The 16,639-nt window shown below is 37.0% G+C and overlaps 1 protein-coding gene across 1 annotated transcript; it reads left to right on the top strand.

Moving 5' to 3' along the window:
* The first annotated feature begins 764 nt into the window (after positions 1-764).
* tmem144b (transmembrane protein 144b) lies at positions 765-7,210 on the top strand. The gene is made up of 12 exons (XM_085170782.1): positions 765-967; positions 1,083-1,256; positions 1,415-1,537; positions 2,395-2,494; positions 2,615-2,695; positions 2,844-2,922; positions 3,108-3,187; positions 3,780-3,898; positions 4,113-4,232; positions 5,499-5,596; positions 6,416-6,469; positions 6,692-7,210. Exons 1-12 carry the CDS (start codon positions 892-894, stop codon positions 6,773-6,775), a joined length of 1,188 nt encoding a protein of 395 aa, XP_085026908.1. The 5' UTR covers positions 765-891; the 3' UTR covers positions 6,776-7,210.
* Positions 7,211-16,639: the final 9,429 nt, after the last annotated feature.

Genomic DNA, 16,639 nt, shown 5'->3' with positions numbered 1-16,639 from the left:
GAAGTTAAGCACTACACAACATATTAACTAGGTTGAAAATGAAATAGTTTAAAACTAAATATTTGATCGCTTACATGTTATTTGTATGCGTTTCAGGCGACATCTGGTGGTATACTGTCCTAATTCTTCATGGCAACTCCCAAAGCTGATTACGTTGTGGAGACACAATAGTAGTAAAAAAATTCCTTACGTGTTGGGAGAATGTGGGGTGGGCGCACCAGTCCACGTACAGGATTTCCTTTTCTGAAGTACAATAGTATATATATATATATATATATATATATATGTATGTATGTATGTATGTATGTATGTATGTATATATATATATATATATATATATATACACATATACATATATATATACATATATATATGTATATATATATGTATATATATATATATATATATATATATATATATATATATATATATATATATATATATATATATATATATATGTATGTATGTATGTATGTATATATATATATATATATATATATATATACACATATACATATATATATACATATATATATATATATATATATATATATATACACACATATATACTTATTTTAACTATACATCGTCTAGTTTAGGCCTACTCTTTGTCTGCTATAAATAAGCAAATACTATAAGCAGCAGTATTATAAATGTCATAAGATAAATTACTCTGGAAAACAGACATGATGACAAGCCCTCATGGTTGTGTGTTTTCTTGCCTGTAAGTATATGCATATATGCGCTACATCCTCTGCAGCTGCAGCTGTTGTGTAATTAGATAACTGGCAGCACCTGACTGACTTACCACTGCAGACACAGACAGCCTCCAGCAGTTTTTAATGTTGTAGACCTGAATTATCAAAAGCAAAACAAATATTCTGTTTTAACATGCTCCAAGCAAAATCCTTACTTTTGCTTTTATTCGTCTCTGCCTTATTGATTGCGAGCTGTCATATCGCTGAAGGTTTGTAAAGTATAATTGGTCTGTGATGAATAGGGGCTGCGTGTGGTTGCATTAGGTTGGCTTTTTGTTTGAAGTCAGATTTGTTCTTTAACCTCTTGCTGTGAAAACTTTACAGGTGCAGAAGATGGCTACAATAATGATGGAACCGGTGAACTGGAATCATTTAATATTACGTGTAACTCATCTAGGGCTATCTCACATTTTGCCTATGGAATTACTGCAAATATGGCTGCTGTATTTTTGTATGGAAGCAATTTCGTTCCTGTCAAAAGAGTAGAGACTGGCGATGGTGAGCATATAATTGTTTATTTTTCTGAGAGTTTGAATATTCTTATTTGTGTTATTTTTGGACGAAAGCTCAATTTTAAATGTTTATTTTTCAAGTGAGGAAAATCTACACTATTTGGCAAAGTTTTGAGACCATTTATCTTTGTGTTTTATTTACAGGTATGTTTTTTCAGTGGGTTCAGTGTGCAGCAATATGGGTTGTATCTATGTTTGGAGACTTGATGCTTCAGTCACCCAAGTTCTGCCCATTTGCAATGCTCGGAGGTGTGCTTTGGGCCACAGGTATTGTGGAAGTTGAGGGTTTTTTTTGTTGTTGTTTGTTTGTTTGTTTGTTTTTTCTAATTTAACAACAAATAGTTTAATGCCAAAGGTTCCAGAAACTGGACTCTAGTGTCCAGCAGGATGTTGTTCTAAAATTAGGTTATTGATAGTCACTTGTTGGAGATGTTTTACATCTCCAACAAGTGATGAACAGTTTTAGAACAGTTTTAGGGGTGAAATCAGTGTGACCCAATTTCATGCTTTAAATTCATAATGCTATGTGCTTTACGTTGAACAGATCAATGGGTATTTAGAGTGCAATACAAAATGTCCCTAAAACTTTTGTAGTGGCGAGTATTCATTAGTCATGTTGTTAAACAACAGAAACTGTTGAGGGAATAGTGTGACATAGTTGCTGAGGCAAGAACTGGGACGTTGAAGTTCTCCAGGGTTTTTAAATTTGCCAGATCAAAACGTTTTTTTAAAAAAATGAATTTAAAATGAATTGAATTGAAAACTGCTTCATTATAATCTTTGCCATACCTTACTAGACAGAATCAAGTGCCACAGATGGACACAGACTGTTTGTTTCATGAATATCTCTAAATATCAGATATTCACTAGCTCCTCATTCAGGTTTGATAGCATTTGTAGTTGATGAGGATAGATGGCTTGAGTATGAATTGAGGCTGGGGTTTGGGGAAGACTTCAGAGGGGACTGGGAATGGCTCCTGGGTCAGTTAGACTCCATGTACTAATGAGAAGTGAATAAATAAAATGTATTTTTGCATTCAGATATAGCAATGGAAATGGTGCATGTTAACTTTGTCAGTAACATTTCCATGTTAACTTCTTCCATCTATCCATATGGTCTACAGGAAATGTAGTAGTTGTTCCATTTGTTAAAGCTATTGGCCTTGGTCTTGGCATCTTAATTTCGGGATCCTCTAATTTGTTGATGGGCTGGGCCAGTTCAAGGTGAGTTGAGCTGAGTTAATGGTATGTACACTCTGGATCGAAAATAAAATAATCCTGTCTTTGCATGATTTGGATTTAATGAAAAATAACTGAATTGGTCACTGATTGTGTCTGTCCTAGATTTGGCTGGTTTGGGATTGCTGCACAGAACGTTTCACGTCCAATATTAAATTATTGTGGAGCTGGGTTGTGTCTGCTAAGGTAAACCGCGTTTGGAATTGTAACGACCCAGCCTATGTTGTTTATTTACCCCCACCCAAAAACAGCGATGGCTACTGCCTGCTGCTGTCATTTTTCAAACCATGTCAGCTGGATGTACATGACACTTTTTTTCCCTCCTTTGATTCAGTGGGCTGATCTTTTTCTTTGTGAAAGCGGATGTAGAGCCACTTCACAGTCCAGAAACAATTCCATTACTGATTGACAGAGTGAGTGTGTCACTGACTTATTTTTATCAGCTTGTCGATGTAAGTTGATTTCAGAAAATACTTTCTTTTTATTTTCTTCCTATTCACTCAAGGCAAATACTGCTTTCTTTCTTAGAGCCTGTCATCACTTTATCATGTATTTTGTGTGGTGTACATACAAATTGGGTCGATGTTTCTCTTTGCAGAGAACAAATTCAGGGAGCGATGGACAAAATTCCTCTGAATCCTGGATAGACACCATTGGACCAAGGAGCAAACGATTCATGTGAGCTCATCTCATTAGGAGCCCCTCAGATGTGTGCATTATTACTATTATCATTTTTCATTGCTGACAAAGAACGGCTACAGCAGCCACTCTGTCATGGAATTTAAATCATAGATGAATGAATACAATTTTACACTTTTTAATTATTAAAAAAGTAATAAAAAGTAAAACAATTCATTTACATTGCATCTTTTAAATGAAGGTCTTAGTTATTTGTTTAGAAGCTGCCTGCCAGTGTGGTTTTTAGGTGTAACAAGTTTTAAGTCATGACTAAAAACAGTTTCACACATGACAACCTTGCTCTTACTTTGAGTTTTTGTTTTAGCAGCAGAAAAAAACTTAAAATGTGAACACCAGGCTGTAAATGTAGCAGTCACAGCCGATATTCAATAAATGTAAAAAACAGTGCAAAAATAACATCACTTTTGTGCTGTGTGTTTTCCTGCATACCCATTTACCCATGCACTGTCAGTTTTTATCGGCTCTTTGTAATATCTTGGAATTAACCATAGAAATTGAATGATGTATTAGTGGAGATTTAAAACGCATTCTTCATCCAGTTCCTCAATGTATTCTGCTTCCTTTTCACCAGTGGTTTTCTCCTTGCTGTTGTGGCGGGCCTCATGTATGCTTTCTCCATCATACCGGTCCTGTACATTAAGAGCAATTCTGTGCAGCATGACAGCATGTTCTATGAATCCAGTGTCTACGGTATGTTTTCTGTGTTGGATACCGCTTTATGCTGCACTTTTTTTCTTTTCTTTTTTTTTTTTTTTTTGCAAAGCTGGCTTGAAGGAAGTATTGAAGAAAATACATTTATCATAGATATAAGGATGGATCCAGTTGCTGTTTGATGAAATACTAGTCCCTCCTGAGAACCAGGTGTAAAATTTCCAATTTAATTCCCGTTTCTATCTTTTCACAGATCTCGACTATGTTCATGCACACTGCTGTGGTATTTTCATTGCAAGCACTGTGTACTTTGCCATCTACTGCGCTGCCATGAATACAAAGCCGAAGCTTTACCCCAGAGCTGTACTTCCAGGTAGAACATTATTTCTGAAAAGGCACTCTTCCAAAGCCTATTGTATGACTGTGATCTTTAGTAATTAATGATTGGGCTGCTTTGAACAAATTTGGAATTCTACTCAGGTTACTGAGTGATGATTTATTGTGAACAAGCAATCAATGTGTATCCTTGAAGAGACTGAATTTATATTTTTAAATTACTCTGGCCTTTTTTTTTTTTTCTCCAGTGTTTATGAACATGCACTTTGTATGAAAGCTTTCAGTAGCCTTTTTGTTTTGTTTTTAGTTTGTTTGCTTTTTCCTTTCCCATGACTGGAGGGGGAAATGTCAGTCCAAATTTTTCTAAAATGTATATTAAGTTTCAAGTTGTTGTTGTTTTTTTGTTTTTTTCTTCTCAGCGTTCCAATTTTAAATTGTTGCAATTTTGCGATTATGTGATGTATGTATGGCAAAAAAGTGGAAACAAGCTTCCACAGTTTTGTTTACTTTCTGAGTTCAGGTTCACACCCTACTTGTATACTGTCAGTCGATCAGTGTCACCCTGTTATTACTACTTATTGTGCCAGGTTGCCCTTTACTGTCACGTTTTCAATGGTCAGGGTTGTCAGATGGACTAGACACAAAAGGTAAGACTTTACCCAAAAATACACAGCAGGTCAATCTTGTGGGAAAAAATCCTTTAAAGCTAATTTTAACCTCTTCCTATGTGGTTTTGGTACGGCAGCTTTTTGTTTTGTTTTTTGTTAAAAAGCATATTTTATGACACCCTGAGATGTGTACCTTTTTAGAACCAAGCTAGTTCCAAAGGTACATAGAGTAAAAAATGTGGGGGTTAAGAATACTAGAGTGAAAATGTCAAACAAAAAACCTTGAAGCCTTGGACAAAGTGCAAAACTATGTAACAGATTTCTATAATGTGTTATACATTTCTCACAGAAGGGAGAGCAGTCTGGATACATTTTGCGAATTCTTTCCCTTGAGTAATGTAACCTGTGTACAATTTTATACTGAATTAGGCAATGACGGGAATTAATAAAAAGCGTATTTATGTTGCGTAAGACCTCCTGTCAACAATCTCCCGATAGGGAGATCATATAACGGCATGTCACTTGTCCTGTGGAGACTTATAGACACACACTGTGTTCATATTGCTAATCTCTTATTTTGTTTTTTGTTTTGTTTTTTTTCCTTTCTAGATCAAAGGAATCATAGGAATGTTGTTTGTTTTTAATGCATTTTTTACTCAAACATAAGTACCTTACGGTCTCCTCTTGCTCTTCAGGTCTGTTGTCTGGACTGATGTGGGCAATTGGGACATACTGCTGGTTCCTGGCCAATAACTACCTGAATTCTGTCATTACATTTCCAATTATCACAGCGGTAAGTACAACATATTCTGACAGCTGGGAGGATTCAATTAATAAGTAAAACAATGAACATTCTGAAACCACTTGATTGATATACTGCAGATTGATATTGAAGGTTTTCACATTGTTCTGCATTACATGAATATTTTCAAAAGAAGTTGGATCTAAAATACTGACAACATTTTAAGGGTGTGTCAGAGTCAGAGAGACTTAATTTATCCCCAAGGGCAATTAAGATAGATGATACCTTGTCGACCTTGTTTTGTATACAATACAAAAACATCACATTGGGGAGACAGGTCAGGCTAGGTTTCACTGACCGGTCGTTAGCACGAGCAGCGACCCAAACTGAAACTATGGAAAATGCGCAACATGAAGAGAAAAAAAAAACTCCCCCCAGAATGAACTCCAACAGGGAGATCAGTTTGAGAACAGGGGGGAAAAAACACCTCAGCACATAGCACATGGATCATCACATCTCACAACATAGAAGACATAAGCTATTGAGCTACGATTTGCAGTTTTCTTACCTAATTGCATTTCCCCAGAAGCAATGTAGCTGCGGTAAAGCATGTTGCAACAAGATCAATTAAGTGTATCCTTCATACATGGAAAAAGCCATTAGTGCTTAAATATCATAATCTAGATTGTCTATTGCATTGAACCTTTAGTGAATGTTCGATGTGTATGCACAGCTAAAAGTGCTAAACGGATCAGACACTGTTGGAACAAATGGCTAACCCATTTATATCCTGCTCTTTTTAGCTGGTACTTTAGTTTCATCAAGTCAATTGTCTAAGCTCAAACAGCTTGTTTGGTTTCCTTTCTTCAGGGCTATGGTCTGGTTGCTGCTCTGTGGGGGTGCCTGGTGTTTAAAGAGATTAAGGTAACGATCAAAATATTAGCTAGTCTTGTTTCTTGACTGTACAGTAGCTCAAAGGCTTGCATGTAAGTGTGCTGTTTACAAAGGGGAGATTCTAAACAATATCAAGTTAAACTGCAGTTGATCAGGAAGGCATTTACCATCCCAAAAGGAAGAATTTTTAATTAAATGTTTCTGAGAAAAATCATCCTCAGATGATTAACTTCTCCCACTTTCTTTCCACAGGGCTTGGCGAACTGCCTGATCTTCTCATTGGCCTCGTGTGTTGTGCTGACCGGATCTGTGCTGACTGCCGTATCAAATCTTTAATAATGCAGAACAGTCAAACATCTAATTTTCTCCATTTTTGTTTTCTGTATCAGTGAGGAGAAAAGGCAGTGTTTGCTTTTTATAAATGCATTAAATCATGTTTAGAAAAAATTGAAATATAATTATAAACCTTTTTAGTTGCATAGCAGAAACCTTATGCTCTGCAGTTAACTGTTAGGGAAATATTTAAAGTGGATTTGCATCTGGACTTTGAAAATCAATTTGGTTTGTTACTAACAGACAAATAACACAAATGTCACATTTAATGCATCACACAGCAGCTGCCGTTTTCACTAATCGGGACTGGCTCTTCCAGCATTGCAGAGGTTGTGTATATATGCCACTGAGGTCTACTTTACAGATGTAAGAAAAAGATGGTTAACGCTAGACTGAATATTGCAAAATTGCTATTAAAACACTTGAAATTCCACCAATGGCATCTCTCACATTTCTTGGGGTTTGTATGCAGAAAAAGATGGTCAACATGATGTGCTTGATTTCTGGGATGGAATAGCTCGGGGTTGGTTGGGGGGTCAGAACATGCATACTTCACAGAAGTGCTTTTATGGCTTCATTGGACAGGTACAGTGAAGACTGACAGGAAAGCAGAGGCCAAGGAAGAGGGAAGAAGACCTGCAGCAAAGGGCCGCAGATCAGACTCAAATCCGGGCTAGCTGCTTTTAGCCATATGGCTGCCTCCTTTTTCCACTGAGCTAAACCAGCGCCCAGAAAATGTCTTTCTGAATGTGCTAGATTAAACTAAACAATAAACATGATTTGTAGAGATTGATACTGGCTTTAACATGCCACACTGATGCTGACCTTTTATTTTAATGATTAAAATATTACTATAATACTTATAACACCAGATTTTAGAACTCTGTCTAGACAAACATCTGGGGATACCAGTGATCAAAATCGCAGTCCTTGAAAGCAGAGGCGGAGGCAGACATTTGATACACCCGGGGCTTAGCCCTGAAGGGTAGCATGCATGTGGGATTGCTTTTAATTAAGCAGCAAGGTAGAACAAAATCAGGGCTGTATCAAGACACGAGGACTATACCCCAATTCAACCAGACCCAGAACTGATCCGGAATTAAAACAGGACTACAACAGTTCAAAATCAGGACTACTTAGGATTTAACCAAGACAGAATCAGAACTAGATGATAGTAGCACTAAAAATCATCATAGACCTGCACTACACTTGTTTTTTAATTCTACCAAAGTCCACTATTTAGATTCAGAAAAGTTTATATAATTATTTAGCCTTGTTGTGCAAACAAGCCTGCAAAACTTAATAAATATAGAATTTGAAAAATAACAAACCTAAAAAGAAACACCAGGTACGAGATACATGAGTACCTATGATACAGTACCTATGGTACTTTTGGTAAACAACCATTTCACTAACGTGTGTCTCACCTGCTCTTGTTCCATCTCTGTTCCTCTCTCTCCCCCTCTGTTCCTCTCTCTCCCTCTCTGTTCCTCTCTCTCCCCCTCTGTTCCTCTCTCTCCCTCTCTGTTCCTCTCTCTCTCTCTCCCTCTCTGTTCCTCTCTCTCCCTCTTTGTGCTGACAATCAAGCCAAACACCAACATCATCAAATATACAGTTGAAACCAGATGTTTACAAACTCTTCAGATAAAAACACAAACACTTTTTTAATTGTAACATCAAATCAGACTACATGTTTATTTTTTTAGGTTGATAAATATAAAAAACATATTTGTTAACTTTAAGAGTAAAGAGAGAAACTGTCTGTATTTCTTAATTGTAAATGGCACCAAATTGTATTCAAAATTGAGCCACACTTATGGAGCTCCACAACTCTTTTCCTGGTGTTTTGGTTGATATCTTTTGATTTTCCCATTTCAAAGAAACAGGCTCTGTGTTTTGCCTTATATTCATCCACAGGTGTGCCACCAGTTTACTCACATGGACTCTACTAACCTATCAGAAGCTCCTTCAGCTCATAATGGAATCGTCTGCAGTTTTCTTATTAATCAACACTAAACTTAGTGTATATGTACTCCTAAATTTGATGAAAGTGATAAAACATAGACAGCTCTCTCTCTTTATTCTGACATTTAATTAATTCAAAAAATATTTCAATATTTATTTTTCCAAAACAAAACAAGTTTACTCACAGTTTAAATTGATGCTGTACAGTAAAAAAATGTTCTTGTGTTTTCCATAAAGTGTATGTAAATATCTGGTTTAAACTGTGAATATACTGCTGTGTATTGAAATTCCTCTTGTTTTGCATAGAAATATACTGAACAACATACAAAGCATAATATATAAAATAACATCTACCCTTATGTCCATTCTTGTATATCAGTACATTACTGAAACTGATTTATTTAGCCGTGGAGGGAAACAACTGAAAATATGAAATAAACACACATGTAAGCTAAGACTCTAAAGAAACAGCATTGTTGTTGTTCGGCTTTTCATTTCGCCTTTTGTTGATTCACTTGAAGAGCAAGCAACGTAATATGGGTCAAGTGATCAGTTTGATATCAATCTTTTGTAGCTAACATAGCAACAAGCTGCAGCCATGCTGACTCTATTTCAGCCCACATTGAAAGTTCCGAGTTTTTAAATTTTAATTACAGGCCAGTAAATCCGGAGTTATGATAATATATATAAGCCACGCTTTTTTCTAAATACTGTCATCACGTTTTTGTGTGTGTGTGTTTTAAGCCTGAATTTTACTTGGTATCGGATCGGAAACGAAATCAGCATTGGCAAGGATAACAATAAAAATTACTCACATTCACACCTATGGGCAATTTAGTGTTTCAGATTAACCTGTCCCCTCTAACTCCATGTCTTTGGACTGTGGGAGGAAGCCAGAGAACCCACGTAAACACAGGGGAGAACATGCAAACTCCACACAGAAAGACCCTGACCTAATGGTGGAATTGAATTCAGGACCTTCTAGTGAGGCAACAGCGCTAACCGCTGTGCCACCGTGCTGCCTGGATAGAAAATCATGACCAAAATAAATAAATTAAACAATAAGGGCTATCAGAAACAGAGGCAATGTCCATTGTGCCAAAATGACTTAAAATTATATAATTTCTCATTCCTGCCTAGGGCTCTGACAAAGAGCTTCTTTCTTGATATTGCCTTTACTGTGATCCATCTATGTAAAATTCTCCTAGCCATCTCACAGAAGCGCTTGTTAAAATGAAATTGGTTTGTTTGATCTGTTTCATTCATATGTGGTTTCAAGTACTGATGTAATTTCTTGATACAGTGACCACAAGCTCAGAGCCCCAATGACTGAATCCAGGTAATTCTCTTGGGTCTGTCAAGAACAAAGATATCAAATTTGCTGATTCTGGAATAGCCTGTTGACCCTGGTTCTTACATACAGAGAATGGGAAACAGCAGTCAAATACTACTGCTACTAGTACTAAATCATTCTCCTATTTTTATACAGTGTTCATTTTATATATTTATTTTTATTATAGATTGTACAACTATGTTTCCTTGAAATTAAATTCATAACATGCATAACATTGATTTTTTGCCGTTACTGATGTGACTGGGTCGGTTTCTAGGTGGACCAGAGCAGTTCAGCAAAAGGCAACTTTTTCTTTTAAGTTAATGAAACACCACATATGATATTGTAGAATTGCCAGGTGGTTGGGGTTGATGCAGGGCTGCAGGGTGCATGACTCTAACACCGGAGACTGGGTTTGTACCCAGTATCGGTTTTGTGGTGAAAGATTTTTTTTTTCTACGTGAAGCCAGACCATAAACTTTCCCTTAGTGCGAGTCCCTGTTGAACAATATTCCAAAATGAGATTTTTGTGTCAAGATATACACATTGTATTCATAATTTAGTTTTTTTAATGTGTATAAATGAACTTTGAAATATATTTTTTGTTGCAATTAGTTATGCGTTTTATGTAATCATAATTTGTATGACTACAGCTGAGTTCTTGACTGAAGATAAAGTTTCTTTTGACCTTTGACCAAAATAAATTAGGTTTTGACCGAGATCTGCTCTTTTTGTAGACTAGTGTTTGGCATTTATGCTTCAGTTAACAGGTCACGGTGAAAAGAGACAGACATAATAGAAATGACAGATGACACAGGTCCCCTGGATGAGACAGGTTCTCACTGAGATAGATGACATTTGACTGGTTCTACCCAAACATTATGATTTTGTATTTCACATTTTTTATTTCACAGTATCAGACATTGCTAGTCTGCTCATCAGCTGCTGATAAGATGGATAAAATGGAAATGTTGACATCTTTAGTACAGATTCCCACAAAGTGTAGCACGGCACATAAGATGCAACACGAGTTTAAAGTACTTTGGGTTTGAACAAATGTGTATTTGTGACATGGATTTTTAATTTGAAACCCACTTGCTGAAGTAATAAATAATCAAATCACTGAATTGGTGAAACTGAGTTCAGAGAGTGTTTAATAAATCACATCTGTGAACAACCAAACCGTGTTAAGTTTATTTCTGGTGTCTTAGATTTTGATGAACAGTTTAGTTGAAACTTGTGATTGTTTTTATCAAGTATTTTTCTCCAGGTCTAATAAAATGCAGCCAGAGCAGAAAGCTCAAAAACTGCAATTTCTTGACTGGAGGCTGAAGAGAGCAAGGGGCAGCCTCTATAGCTGTAAAACAAAGCCCCGACAGGCTCCGGTGTTAAAATCACAATGACATTTACAACCTAGCCCCCCCAAAAAGCATTACATCTACTGATAGTTTCCTGTCAGCAACTGTGAATGGGTTTTCAGAACTCATTCACCTGGATAAGGGTGTTTGGCTACGACAACACTGATTAACAGGTGACCCAACAGCTGCTAGGGCTCATCTCCACCGTTTCCCTAAATCACTGAACTGGACCTTTTCACTATGTTTGTCCAGTTGGTATTTTTTGGAGAACTGTTTGTTTGTCTGGAATGTAATATTATGGCTTGCTCTGTGGTACAAAGCATCCTAGATGTAGTGATGTGCGAATCATGAACAAATCGTTCAATACTCTAGAATCACTTTACTGACTCATGAATCATGATTCACAAGCCCAACTGACTCACTGACTCATCCCTGCTGCTGTTAGCATCAATATATCTAGCTTATAATTAAAATTGTGGAGAAAAACACAACATCCAGTATCTTAACAAAAAAAATTCTGCTCTGAACTGGAAGAAAAAACCCTGAGTAGAAGCTCACATCAAGACAATAGCTCCTCGGTTCATAGTAGCATTGCTCTGCTAACATGCTAACAGCACATTTGAGCTACTCACCTCCTCCCTTCCTGTGCTGAATCGTAGGGTAAGTGAATCACTCAGGACTCACTAACCCCCTCCCTCCTGTTCTGAATCATAGAGCGAACGAATCACTCACCCCCTCCCTCCTGGCTCACAGCTTCTTCTTCTTCTTGGTTGGCAACCAATGTTAAGGCGCATTACCGCCCCCTGGCTCACAGCTCAGTGGACATTTAGATGAGAAAATATAAATTTGACACATTTAAGGAAAATACTAATAAAATAAAAATAAACAAAATAAATGTTTATTAAGCAATTTTGATAGGAAATTGCTTAATTTTAGAAATGTTTTTGCTCTTTTTTGCTCTATAAAATAGTTGTTTTCTTTTAGAATCACTCATCTTAGCAGTAGGATTTACATGAAAAGAGAAACAAATTAAGTTTGAGTGAAAATGTACATTTTTTGCACTCTCTGGTCAACTGACTCGGTGAATCAAATGACTCAAAAAACCCGATTCACTTTGGTGAGTGACTCATTAAAACTCGATTCAGTAAAAAGAATCAAATTTACCATCACTATCTAGAAGTTTGTGCTTCAAAGTAAATTTCTACTTTTTTGTTAGTCCATTCTTAACTTGGACTAAGACAACTTGATTGCAATAACTGGTTTTAAAAAAAAAACTTTTGGGACTCTTGAAGTCTTTGGGAAAACAGCTTTCTATCTTGATCTCACTAAACAGTTTCTCAATCGTTTTCAGTTTAAAATCGTTTAAATTAAAAAATAATCTTTTTGTAAATTTAGGTTATCCAGGTCATTCATTGGCTAATCATTTATAAGTCTCAAGTCAGTGAGTGTGCAGTTTCACAGTTAGACCTACTTGCTTGTGGTTTTCAAATAGGCCTTCAGAAACCAGTTGGTGATGTCATGATAGCTACATCCATTTTTATACTTTCTACATAGCTAGTGTTAGCTGATAAATTAGCACTCATCCATTTATCCATATAAGGTGACTTCTGGTTCATCAAAATGCAAAGTGAAAAACAAATGGGCAACTTCCATCTTTCATATTGTTTGTGGAAGCCAACCAGTGTATATTTTGTGTTACCTATATATAATATCTAAATTTGTTTGAAACATTTAAATTGACGAACATACAGAGAAAATAGGAAATCCGTAAGGGGGCAAACACTTTTTCCCACTGCTGTACATTTGCAAATTTACGTACCTCTGTCTTACAATGGCCTCCAACACCCCCCAGCCCTCTCTGATCAATGCTTGCTGGGCTTAAATTCTAGCAGACAAGAATCCAGCCTAATTTTCTTAAGATGGAGAATTTAGTCATGATATGTGGCAGTTGGTAGCTCACAGTGAACAAAAAGCTTTTAGGGTGCATTTAACTAAAGAAACATTGTGCTCCTCCTGGACACTGAGGCATGTAATTGAAGGAGACTTTTGTCAAAACTTGAACATTATTTTTTAGGCTCCATGTTTTAAACAAAGAGCTTTAGGTTGAAAAGAAATTTGTCACAATACTGTTATGCTCGTAAATGGGATTATCACACAGAGAGAATCCTATCCCTTTGGTGTTGTAAATCTTGGATAGGCTACACAGTAAAATGCTTTGTCAGATTGTTAAGGCACTTCCATTTCCACACACAGAGTTTGTAGAGTATGTGATTACACAGTAAAGATCTCTTAACAAGTGTTACGAAATCAGTTTCACCCTGGTTCTTTTTATTCCTCGGGCATCCAGAGACGGCACCGGAACTCAGTAGTCATTTTCACACAAAACCTTTATTCATCTTCATTTAAGCATGCATCTTCTAGAAGGGGAGATGTGCAAGGCCGGTGTCCTTCTGCAAATCTTTCCCTCCTTTGTCTGTGAAACACAGTTTTGTAGAAGCGACCCCATCATAAAACCCCCACGGTGTGCTGCAAACTCTGTGTCTGTGTGTCTATGTGAGTGCACGTGAGTGACTGTTGTTGGGAAATCAGTTTTACCCCGGTTCTTTTTATTCCTCGGGCCTCCAGAGATGCACCGGACTCAGTAGTCATTTCACAAAACCGTTATTCATCTTTATTCATCTTCATTTAAGCATGCATTCTTCTAGAAGACAAGACTTGCCAGGCTGGTGTCCCTCTGCAAAATCTTCACTCCTTTGTTTGTGAAACACAGTTGTGTAGGAGCGACCCTATCATAAAACCCCCACGGTGTGCTGCAAACTCTGTGTCTGTGTCTATGTGCACGAGCACGTGAGTGTATGCGCGTACCTGTGTGTATGTGTGAGTGCACGTGAGTGAGTGTATGCGCGTACCTGTGTGTATGTGTGAGTGCACGTGAGTGAGTGTGCGTGTGGATGTGTGTGCGTAACAGTTAAAGCACTATGTGCATATATCTCTATGTACATGCCTTCCTGAGGGTCATAAAAGTCCATCTCCCTTCCAAACCAAAGTTATTCAGTTACAAACTTTGAGACTCCCACCCAGGCATGCCCTGAGGAATTTCCACTCAACATTAACCTCTCTTTGAAAACACAGTTTTCTTCACACATAAACCCAGTAATCCTGTAGTAGAAAGAACATTAACCATTAGTGTGTCCTGCTGTAACACATCATTAGACCACATGATTAACCCTCTGCTGTAGAAAAGAGAATGCAAATGTTAGCGCTGCGCAGGTGTATACACTCTTTCTCACAGTAACTTCTGTGAGCAACACAAGCCCATGAATAACACACCCCTGGTAGATTCCCAAACACAAAGTGGCATTTAAAAGTTAAATCGGCACAGCCCAACGTTCATGCAACCTAGGATGTTGCGGTCATCTTTCTGCTCCTGTAAAAAGAAACACACATAAATTCATCCACCCTTTCGTCCTGTCTAGGTGGAGGTTAACCTTGAGTCGTGGTCACGTCTTGTCAGCTTTTGTCAGCTTTTACCAGTCAGTCAGTTTTTTTGTTTTCCACTCATTCATTAATTCATTCATTGATTCATCCATTCTTTCTTTGCTGATAGTGGAAACTATCGTCACATTTCATTTCCACCCTCAGCAAAATGACGTCATTTCAAAAAGAAAAAGAAGAACTTGAGATCGGATTACCTTGCTGAATCCTTTTTAGGGACTCTCATTTTCTAATTGTCCCAAATAAGCGGCTTACTCCAGAGCGCATTGTAATTTTAGAGAAACTCACTTGCAACGGTTTTCTTGACGTGTCGTATAGCGCTTTTAATTCCCATCATGCATAAAGAAAAAAATTCACAAAGAAAACTCTCAGTGCACTGTTCAAAAAACAAAAAATGAAAATGAAAAATAAAAATACAAAAGCCCGGTCTTAGGACTTGTCCCAAAATATTCTTTCTCTAAAAAGTAAAAACACACCAAATCTAAAACTTGGTGAAAAAGAAAAATACCTCAACCAATTAAATCCCCAAAACTTTCATCAACCAACCACACACTTCACCCAAATGCAATATTCTTTGAAATAATAAGTTTCTTATTTTGTCCCCAGGTGTGTGCCATGGTAAAACCTCCCCCATACATCAGAAACAAAAAACAAAACAAAAACAAAAAACTAAAAATCTGCTAATTTCACTCATTTTAACTCTGGCTGCGGGATTCTGCTATCATTCAATCATATTCCCCAAAATAATACTAATTGAGTTGTCTATGTATCACTTCTCAACCCACTCAATAAACCAGACAGAATGATGGTAACAGTATTGCCTACTTAAAATTGTGTTTGATCCTAATGAGCTTCAATACATGTGTGTTTGTGTTAGTAGGGTTAATACTAGTGATGGTGAGATGAAGCCTCTTGATGAACTGAAGCTTTCCACCCAATTGGTCGACTCATGGTTCGAAGCATTGTGATGATTCATTTGCTCTACTGCGCCATCAAGTGGACAATTCAAGTGAAGCGGGCTCTGTGATTATAATGATGTGTAAACCTCTAAACTGAATAAATAAATTGTTTTCTTGGTTATTCATCCCGAATATTGTCTCAGTATGTGTGATACAAAAGAGAAAGTGGAAACTATCAGGACAGAGTTTTGGTATGATTGTGTAAGTGTTAGCCTCAGACAGTCAGTCAATAGTATAATTCAGATCATAGATCAGTACATTTGCATATTTTTATAACTATAAAAAGAAAGCTGACACTTTCGAGACTTTATCTAATGTGTAAGCATCACAGCAGATGCCTTAGATTAGAATCAGTGAGCTGTCGGCTTTCAGCCCCGACCGTGTCCGTGCTGTCTGGTGAGAAAGGCGACATCTCACTGATTCTGATGCGTCAGCGCTTTGTGTTTACGTCTTTGTGCAGAATCGGTGTACCTGCTCTCATTTACTGTTTTAGCTGTTTGGTGGTGGTTGAAAGGTAGTAATATTTATATTAAAAATTGATTCAGGATTTTAATGACTCGATATCACGTTATCCAAGCTAGAATCGATTTTAATCAATAATCAAAACCCACTAGTACCTGTGTAATCATGCTTATGTACATCTGGATAATGACACAAACTAGTATTTGGCGCTTCACTTTTTAATAAACTAAAAGACAGAAATCAGATTATAGGATCTGTAGTGTTGTTTAGTTTTCATTTTTCCTGCAGTATATAA

The sequence above is a fragment of the Neolamprologus multifasciatus genome, chromosome 2 (genome assembly GCF_963576455.1).
Source record: "Neolamprologus multifasciatus chromosome 2, fNeoMul1.2, whole genome shotgun sequence".
In the NCBI taxonomy this organism is placed as follows: domain Eukaryota; kingdom Metazoa; phylum Chordata; class Actinopteri; order Cichliformes; family Cichlidae; genus Neolamprologus; species Neolamprologus multifasciatus.
The sequence above is the reverse complement of the archived record's forward strand: the minus strand, read 5'-3'. Positions and strand labels throughout refer to the sequence as shown.

Bases quoted from the DNA above. Each gene is read 5' to 3' on its own strand.
- tmem144b (XM_085170782.1), top strand. From the start codon at position 892: ATGCTCCAAGCAAAATCCTTACTTTTGCTTTTATTCGTCTCTGCCTTA. The intron at 2,696-2,843 runs GTAAACCGCGTT...CCTTTGATTCAG, and splicing joins GCTGGGTTGTGTCTGCTAAG to TGGGCTGATCTTTTTCTTTG. The intron at 2,923-3,107 runs GTGAGTGTGTCA...TTCTCTTTGCAG, and splicing joins TTCCATTACTGATTGACAGA to AGAACAAATTCAGGGAGCGA.